At 36.1% G+C, this 10,322-nt stretch overlaps 1 protein-coding gene across 5 annotated transcripts; it reads left to right on the top strand.

The window, feature by feature from the left end:
• Positions 1-883: 883 nt before the first annotated feature.
• Positions 884-10,322, top strand: dicp2.2 (diverse immunoglobulin domain-containing protein 2.2). 5 transcript variants are annotated; one of them, XM_073921129.1, is made up of 9 exons: positions 884-2,766; positions 3,286-3,600; positions 3,678-3,989; positions 4,893-4,925; positions 5,202-5,282; positions 6,711-6,713; positions 8,449-8,516; positions 8,786-8,872; positions 9,976-10,322. In XM_073921129.1, the coding sequence occupies exons 1-9, from the start codon at positions 2,730-2,732 to the stop codon at positions 10,027-10,029; spliced, it is 990 nt and encodes a 329-aa protein (XP_073777230.1). In that variant the 5' UTR covers positions 884-2,729; the 3' UTR covers positions 10,030-10,322.

Raw genomic sequence — 10,322 nt, 5'->3', positions numbered from 1 at the left:
TATGATCTACCCTCAAACTGATGGTCTTGTTGAGTGTTTTAACCAAACATTGAAGAGGATACTTCAACAAGTCTTGATAGAGGATGGGTGGGACTGGGACCTGGGAAGTTCAGCAGGTTTCACCCCTTTCAAACTCCACTTCGGACAGCCTCAAGAACTACTAGACATTGCCAATAAAATTATTAATAAGATCATTCGCCTTGTCAAACAATATCTCAACAGTCCAACCAAGCCCAAAAGGGGTGGCATCACCAGCTTGCAGAGCCTAGAAAATCCAGTTGGGATATGAAGTCCTAGCCGTAGTGTCCACACCTACCTCAAAGTTCCTGGCATCCTGGCAAGGCCTATATGCAATCCTGGAGAGGCAAAGTGTCTGTAGTCCAGCCAAAATCCTAATTCATGCAGGTCTTTGTGGGGGGTGGGGTGCCGATCATGAGTAGCTGGAGGGAGAAAAACTGTGAGCAGTTGGGTAGGTGTCCTGGACACCGGTGAGTCTTCTGTTCATCCCTCAGTGATGGGATCTGCTGCTAGTCTGTGTACTGGCCGTGTGGTTCCTTTCACAGGTTTCAAAGGCTTAAACTTTTTCGTGTGTATCTTGCTTTCTGTATTTGCTTCTCTGTTTCTATTTTTGAGTACCTGACAGTGATGTAGTTTTTTTTTATTATTTGTTTTGATTTGTTTATGCTTGTGAAGCACTTTGAGTTGCATGTTATGTAGGAAAAGTGCTATACAAAAAAAAACACATTCTTAAATTTTTATTTTATTATTTGAAGTTTTATAATTTTAATATCCTCTCTTCAAATTATTAATTAAAATTATATATATAATCTTTGGCTCTCCCTCCTTAGATCTAAATTAGTTTAAGGTCCCCCTGAGAAATCAAAGGGATTCAACAATCTCAACCTTTCCGACATATTCTCACAAAATGGGGTGGCATGGTGGTTCAGTGGTTAGCACTGTCACCTTACAGCAAGAAAGGTCACTGGCTCTAGTCTCAGCTGGGCCGGTTGGCATTTCTGTATGGAGTTTGCATGTTCTCCCCTTGTTGGCGTTAGTTTGCTCTGGATGCTCCAGTTTCCTCCACAGTCCAAAAACATACGCTAAAGGTTATTGAATAAACTAAAGTGGTCGTAGTTACGTGTATGAATGTGAGAGTGTACCAGTCGAGCCCCCAGAATATTTCCTCAGGGGTGGCAAGATGAGGCCACACCAAATATTGGTTTGGCACACAAAAAAATTACGAGTTCAGTGTAATGTTATTTGTGTTTCTGGTAAATGAAATAACGTGGTTTTAATTAATTTAATGAATTACTCTTAACATACTACAATTTATTCCTTGAAACAATTCAGCAAGTACATGTGCAATCAAAATAAAAAATCTATTGTTGTTTCGTAAAAATTGCCATTGCTGTCCTGTAGATGAAGGTGTGTGCATACTGTTAAGGATGTTTGGGGAGGGAGAGGGGCAGCGAATCAGCTACATCGGTGGCGCCAATCAATCCACAATCATTAAAGTGGCTGCATTATATTTATTTATTTACTAAAATCTTGTGAATTTATGTAATTAAATTTGCATTAATATCAAAAGCAAAATCATATTGGGGTGGCCACAGGGGTGGCCAGAGTTAACACAGGGGTTGCCGTGGAGTGTACGGATGTTTCCCAGTACTGGCCTGCGGCTGGAAGGGCATCCGCTTCTTCTAAAACATATGCTGGATAAGTTGGCAGTTCATTCCGCTGTGGTGACCCCTGATAAATAGGGACTAAGCCAAAAAAAAATAAATAAATAATGAATGATTCTCACAAAATGTATTTAAACCCATGAAATACCAACACATTAATACTGCCTGCACACTTGACACCATGTTAATTCTAACCTTCTTTCAAAAACACATTAAATTAATTATTTAATTAGTTCATTAATTAATGAATTCATTCATTCATTCATTCATTCAAGGAACTGAGAAAGGATAAACAGATACTGAATCCTTCACAAACACACAAGTTAAGAAAAACCATTACAGCCTCAAAAAAATGTCCCTCTATTTACTCTTTGACCAATGAGGAATTGTTTTACATTTCCACAGTTTAAAGGCAGGATTCAAACAACGCCTGGCCCACTAACATACTCACTAGCAGCAAATATTGTACAACAGAATGCTTATATAACATATGTAAATTTACAGCTGAACACATTTAGAATAGCTTATGGAAAGTCATATATACTTTTTACATGTTTAAATACAAAAAAAGAAATTAATTAACTTATAAATGCTCACTCTAAATCAATGAGGCCATTAGTATAAAATTAAAAGATCATCTTCACTCATCTCATATGTTGTTTTGTTTTGATGAATATATGAAAATGCGCTGTAAACTGATAGCACAAAGAACACAGATGTATTTAAAGCAAGCTTATTGACTGCTAAAGCCAAAGCAACCAATCATCTGCACTGTGTAGCTGATGACATCGGAAGCAGATTGAATTTATCAGCCTAGATTTTGACAGAACTTTATTTTTGTGATTCTTAAATTGTCAGAAATGAAGAAACAGTTAGTTTGAGTAATATGGGAATGTTTACAGAATATTTTTTGCATCATGGTGTCATGCTATGATCTGTCTGATTAAGGGAAGTTGGCAAACAGAGGAGGAGCTGATCACAATTTAATGAAGACTCACTATAAATGAACGATGAGAAAAGACTGATGAGACAGAGTGCCAAATAGACATGCTGGGACTGATCATTTTCTGCTCAATTCTCAAAGGTAAATCTTTCAGAAATATTTGGGGTCAATGCTTTCTGTCTTTTAAAAGAACTGTTCAGTGGAATTAGACATAAAACATGTAGTTATTATACTAGTGTGTGTAATGTCATACGTTTTGAAAATACTGTTATGCTCACAAAAACCACGATTATGTGTCAGTCTCAATGCTGATGATGAACTAATTTAGTTTGAAAATAGTGTAAATATAGTGTTGTTTAGACTTTATTTGAACCGAATTAGTTTATCATTCCACTGTGGAGACCCCTGATTAATATAGTGACTAAGCCGAAAAGAAAATGATTGGATGAATAAGTTTATCCTTAGCGTTAAGACTAAAATAGATGAAAGTTTTGGAGATTATAGTTAAACTTAAATTACAAGAAGGAAAAGAAAGCTGAGAAATCACTTTTCATATTACAACTGATAGTTTATATATCCGAAAGATGAATATATTTTGTATGTTGTTTAGAATTATACAAAGCACAAGATAAACCGCAACACACACCTTTGCTCTTTCAGAAACCAGTGGACAGAAAATTATCCGCGTGTTCAGTAGTGATGCTGAGAATGCCACTATGCCCTGCTATGATGCTCCTGCTGACTGCACATCAACCACATGGGCATATTATAGCAAAAGAGGATCACAAGGAATTGAATTATTTAGTAATGGAAAGATACATGACAGAGACAAACATGACAGACTGAGTCTGGGCTCTGACTGCTCTCTTAACATCTATACAACCACAACTAAAGATATTGGAGTTTATACCTGTTGGCTTGGGGTTAAAGATACACAAAAAACTTTTGGCAATGTTTATTTTCATGTTCTTCAGGGTCAGTGATTCTGTTCATTATGATTTATTCAAACTATAATAATTCTCCTTTAACATCAGGTGTGCTTTCTGTTTCAGTTTCTTCACCATCTTCACAGACACAGATTAGACCGGGAAGCTCTGTCACTCTCTCTTGTCAGTTACATTTCTACTATGAACATTCTTGTGAAACTTTGCTCACAAGTGAGGGACTTCGGCTCATCTGGGTAAATGAGTCTGGTGTAAATCTGCAAACAGACTCCAGATTTCAGATCTCATCCTCTTTAAATTATTGTAACATCAGTATGACTACAAAACTTCTCAATGAAGATGACAGCACAGAATGGAGATGTCAGATTACTAAAGGATCTGAAGTAAAGACCTCGGTCAGCTATACTGTCTCATACCTGGGTAAGAAATTTTTTTTTTTTTTTAAGTGAGTTCACACTACTAGTGCCACACAGTGAGAAAGTGACATGATATCAGTCATTTTACTAAAAAAAAGCAAGCAATTTCTGGTGACATGAACTATTGCAAAGGGTGTAAGGGTTTGTCTATGCAACAAAGTCATTCATTCATTTTCTTTTCGGCTTAGTCTCTTTATTAATCTGGGGTCGCCACAGAGGAATGAACCGCCAACATATCCAGCATATATTTTATGCAGCTGGAACCCAACCCCAGGAAACACCCATACACTCTTACATTCACACACATTCACTATGGCCAATTTAGCTTATTCAATTCACCTGTAACGCATGTTTTTGGAGCGTGGGGGATAACAGAACACCCGGAGAAAACCCACGACAACACAGGGAGAACATGCAAACTTCACAAAGAAATGCCAACTCAGCCAGGCAGGGCTTGAACCAGCGACCGTCTTGCTGTGAGGCGATTGTGCTACCCACTGAGCCAGGCACGTGCACACATAGGGCTCAACCGGTGCAGTGCACATGCTCTTTTTAGTCTTGGATATAAAGTGCCCTTCCAAAATGATCAAAAGTGCCCCCGCGACGCGACACACCCTCCGTCCCGCCCTTCAGTAGGCGCGCGACAACACCGCTCTTGAGTACGCGCGCTCAACCCACCCCCTCCCCCTCCCCCCCGCTTAACAGTACGCGCGCGACAACACAGCTGATCAGAACGCGCGTGACAAAACCGCTTTTCAGTACGCGCACGCGACAACAACAACAATATTACTAGAGCAAGGACATTTTTATGATTGTTTGTGTCATGTGCAGATGTCCTTTAAAAACAGCAACTAACTAAACTAATATTGTTTTTTTTTTTACACATCCTCATAATGCTCTGAAACAGCCTCAACTCCAACACCTGTAAATAAAACACAAGGTAAACCATATCACTTCATATTCTTCTTACTACTTACTGATTGACTTTATAATACCTATATTTTATAAGTATTTAATAGGTATATAAGCATTTTCCCATCTGGAGATTTTTACTTGAATCAATGTTTATACTGCTGCAAATGACACATCTATGCTGATTCACAGAGAAATGAAATTATTTTGCAATAATTCTGTGAGCTGTGGAAAAAAGATGATTTATAAATTAATCAGTTTTCTGCTCAGTGCTTAATTTTTCTTTATTTCATCTCTCCTGTAGTGATTTCTGCTGTACTTGCTGCTGTTGCTGCTCTACTTGTCCTTATTGTTATTATTGGGTTAATCTTAAAAAATAGAGCAGGTGAGTAGTCATTAATGAACGGAATTTCTAGGTAATTAATATTCAAAACAGAATATGTTTTGACATATACACGTATTTGCAATCAAAGTTTTGGGGTGAGTATGCTGTATTAGAATGATTAACATTTTTGACACTGGACTGCAAATCAGTCTTAAGTGTCAATATTTTAGTAATTGATATGTGTATCTCTGAAAGCTAATAAAAAGGGTTTCCATTTACATATACTTTGTTAGGATGGAGCTGTATTTGACTGAGATACAACTATTTGAAAATCTGGAATCTGAGATTTTTTAAAAAAAGTAAATATTGAGACCTTTAAGCTGCGGTCACACTGCACTCCCAATAGACTTCCATTCATATGTATGCAAATGCGTCAGACCGGAAATGTTATTTCGTGTGACAAGTTTTGCAGTTCGCTGTGTTGGAAACTTTGTTGGAACTCTGACCTGCGAAATCGCATCATGGGATTTCGAGAGACCAATCGAGGATCAAAACATAACCTCTCTGGACAGAAAATTTAAAACATGGATCAATCGCTAGCTTTTATAAAATGTCTAATTATGTTGTTTAATCCTGCCGTTTTTCGTAGAGCCGTACAACAGAATTTCATACACACAAAGTGTGACCTCAGCATTAAAGCTGTCTAAGTAAATTTTATTTATAAACTAGTTTCAAGAGGATCACGTTCTTATGATTTTTTTCAGCTGCTCACACATCACCTCATTATTGATTCTCCAATCAGATGATTCCTAACTCACTATAAATAACCAGAGTTGTTCTTATCTCAATATCTTCATCTTGAAAAATACCCCCATACCTATCCTTACTCCCCCTCCTTTTTAGATGTGTGACATGGTGGCCCAGTGATTAGCACTGTTGTCTCAAAGCAAGAATGTCTCTGGTTAAAGTCCCTACTACACCTGTTGACATTTCTGTGTGGATTTGTTCATTCTCCCTGTGCCCGTGTAGGTTTTCCCCGGGTTCTCCGGTGTCTTCCCACAGTCCAAAAATATGCAACCTAAGTAAATTGAACATACCAAATTGATACCATAGGCAAGCTCTTAGCGAGTACACCTCTCCTCAGCCATCCTATATCTGTCATTAGCCAGAAATTAGCCTGGGGGAGTTCATCGAGCAGGAGCCTAGGGCTGGAGAATCTTATAAGCTCAGGGCTCTCTCCTGGGACAGCATGCCAAACAAGCTTTATTATCAATCATTAGCTAAGTTTAAATGCTTGAAATTACTCATAAAAATTGAATTTCGATATATTTACACTAGGAAATTTACAACAACAACAACAACAAAAAATCCTCATGGAACATGGTCTTTGCAAAATAATTCTAATAATTTTTGGCATAAATGTAAAATCAACAATTCTGACATATAGGGCTCTGTTTTGACAGTCCATGCGCAAAGTGCAAATCGCAGGGCGTGTCAGAATCCACTTTTGCTAATATAATGATTAAAAAATCCGCTTTGCGCCGTGGCGCATGATCTAAAAGGGTTGAGCATATTTTCTTGGTGAGTTATAAGTGTATTTTGAGAATAAACCAATCAGAGTCTCATTTCCCATTCCGTTTGAAGCTGTGGTCACACTGGGCTTTTCCTTCCATAGACTTCCATTCTTAGGTACACGAACGCATCAGACCGGAAACGCAGGGTCATGCGTCAAGTTTTGCAGGCTGCTGCGGTGCAAAGTTCAAGCTTGGTGAACTCTGACCTGCGAAATCGCATCACTTGACTGCGTGAGACCAACCGAGGACCAAAACATGACCTCTCTAGACAGAAATATAAAACATTGAGCAATCACTCGCTTTTTTTTATGCCTAATATTCCTGTTTATTTCCGTCCCTTTTCGCAGCGCCGTATTACAGAATTTCGCATACACAAACTCTAGTGTGACCGCACCTTAAGAGCCAGTTGCGTCGCACCATAAGTGCATTTACTATATACATGACATAAAGTAATTGTAAGTGGAAAAACTGAACATTTCACTAGCAAGAAACAGTTAAACAGGGCATCTGCAGCGCGAGAATGAGAGATAAGGCATCTCACTTTTACTTTTGCTCTCGTGGATAGGGAAACCTTGTACGCACAGATATTCATTAACCTATACATAATTAATTTTGTTTGTTAAGCGCAAAGATTTGTTTCAAAACTATTTCTAAATTTAGTTATAATTTCCAGCAAACGAATAAATGAACAATAATAACGAAGTGTGGTAAAAAAAAAACGAGTTATTCAAATACACATATGGTCTGTAACCTGACAGGTGGGCAAATCTAAGCTTGTTTTCAATAAAACAAATATAATAAATATGCTGCATATAATAAATTATAATGAATTATACTGCTAATAATAATTATAACATTATACAAAAGCAAATTGTTATGAATGAACTGAAAAAGCCTCCCGAGATGAAAAAGCCATGAAGGCAGTATTTATTTTATTTATGTAGGCTAGAAAATAATATGTTTTGTAATATTTTAATCCTTTATATTTATATCCTATACATACCCTTATATTCTATATATCCTTAATATTTTAAGTATTTTTCAATTGAAAAGATATTTGCGTATTTCTCTACATCTTTTGTGTATTAAGCAGTGTGTAAGCGAGGCGCATAACTAACGTGCTCTGCACTGGACTTTAGACCACCTTTGTTTTGGTCTATTGAAAAATTGATTATAGTTTCTCAAAATAGCAACGCACCTGCAATGCGCCTCAGAACACCTTCCTTTTTAGACCAGAACGCCTATGGGGGCACATATGAGCGCAAATGCATTTTGCCAACTAGCAAACAACAATTGCATCAAGCCTTGCGCCACATTGCGCCAGGTGTATGATAGGGTCCATAAACTGTTTTTACCCATACATGCAACTTCCAAAAATATACCTGTATATTAAAATGATTAAAATATAAAACGCTTATTATACACTGTAATAATATTTGACAATTTCTATTTTTAATTTATTTTTAGATTTTTTTATCAAGTAAATACATCATTGATAAGCATAAGTGACTTCTTTTAAAGATATTTGCATCCTCAAAACTTTGAGCAGTAGTTTAGGTAGTTCATATAGAATATTTATTGTAGAAATGTCTCTAAAATGTTTGTCTGTTGAAGAAATGTTTAAATGTAAATATTGTTTGTTTGTTTTTCAGGTAAGGCAGATCATGCCGAGCTGATCAGCAATTTCACCCCAGTGACCCCAGCTGCTGCTGATATCAATGTTAGTGAACAACTCTATTTAAAAACATTTACACATGTTTGTCTGTTACACAGGGTTCTTGATTTACAACCAATCAGAAGTGAAATATTAATTATTACTTGTTTAATGCTTAAAATCATTCAATTGAAAAATAGTTATACATTTTTATTGTAATTTTTATATTGTAATTTTTTATTTTTTTATTCATTGCAATTTTTCTTATTAAAAAAAGTGTATCAAAATTGCTTCAAAATTGCTATTAGCTGTGAATCGTGTCTATTGTGTTTTAGGGGAAGATGATGTGTGGGCAGATGACTGATGATGTGGCTTATGCTGAGGTCATCATCTCCAGTAATTTGTGTAAAGTAAGACGCAATGTAAGTGAAAAAATGTTGACCAATTTTTTCATAACATATGTCATGAATGTATAACAATGGCTATTTAATGGCCTTTCTTTTAATAATAAAGTGAAAACTGTATCTACATAACATTGACATCATATATGTCAGACATTAGACCCTACAAATGTTTATACATTATATAAATTATTAGCCCTCCTGTTATTGTTTTATTTTATTTTTTATATATATTTTCCAAGTGATGTTTAGCAGAGCAAGGAATTTTTCACATAATTTCCTATAATATATTTTAATTATTATTTTAAGTCTTTTTATTTAGCTTGGCTGGAATAAAAACAGTTTTCAGTATTAGTATGCACTGGAAACATTCAGACCTTTAAAAAGATGCATTTAACGGTCATCAGCCTCTTAAATCCTTAAAACTTTTATTATTTTGATTCGTTTAAAAGTATGTTTTTACGGTTAAATGTATTTATGTATGTATTGTCATTTTTGCATCAAATTACAAAAACCAAATTACTGATTGAGCAAGGCATTTGTAATGCAGAGTGTATGGACAGCACAATAAATTCATTGTTCTTTCTTCTGGCTGCCTTATCAGTTTCACACTTTTTTTTCCTTTTTCTAAAAGTTTTGATAACAACATCGTAGACTTTTTCTTTTATTATTTCAGCAAATACGAAAGTAAAAATGTTCTCCCATTCTAAGTTTACCCAACTATGATGACTTTCGTCACTGAGAAACCTGGAAATGCTAGTCCATTATTACCCCTTTAAGATTTTTTTTCTTCGCTTGTCCAAAACAAACCACTGCTATCCAATAACTTGCCTAAGTATCCTAACTTGCCTAGGATACTAACATAATAACCTAGCTAAATTGCTCTTTAAACTGAATGCTAGTATCTTGCAAAGTAAATTGTAAATATAATCATGAAATATTAGGTACACTAATCATGGCAAAGACAAAAACAAACTATTAAAACTATTATGTTTAACAATGCATCATTAAACAACACTTGGGAAATAATTTTAAAAGAATTTAATTTGACCGGAAGGCTAAAACTATGAAGTTTTACTAAATCGGACTCATAGTGATCGTCTTTATCTCTGTTACTTATTCAGGTTCAGTCTGATGACAAAGTCACATATGTTGCCATCAGAGGTGGTAAAGTCTGACGTTAAGATGAAGAGGTCAGGCATTCACCATAGCCACCATCGTCCCCTGAATCCCCACCTTTCCTGCCACGTCAAGACCCCTACAGAAGTAACTCCATTAAACCATAATTCAGCCTACAGTTTACACCCCCAAACTTACCTGACATTCAATGTCGTTTAATAGCTATTGTTCTATTATGTATGTTCATTTCTTTCTCCTGGTTTCCATGTTAATCCTGTTACTGTCCAGGTTTGGGTATGGAGGAGGCGAGGACTCAAGTGCAAAATTTAAAAGATGGATTTATTAATAAAAA

The sequence above is a fragment of the Danio rerio genome, chromosome 14, assembly GCF_049306965.1.
Source record: "Danio rerio strain Tuebingen ecotype United States chromosome 14, GRCz12tu, whole genome shotgun sequence".
Classification (NCBI taxonomy): Eukaryota; Metazoa; Chordata; class Actinopteri; order Cypriniformes; family Danionidae; genus Danio; species Danio rerio.
This window is presented reverse-complemented; position numbering and strand designations above follow the sequence as displayed.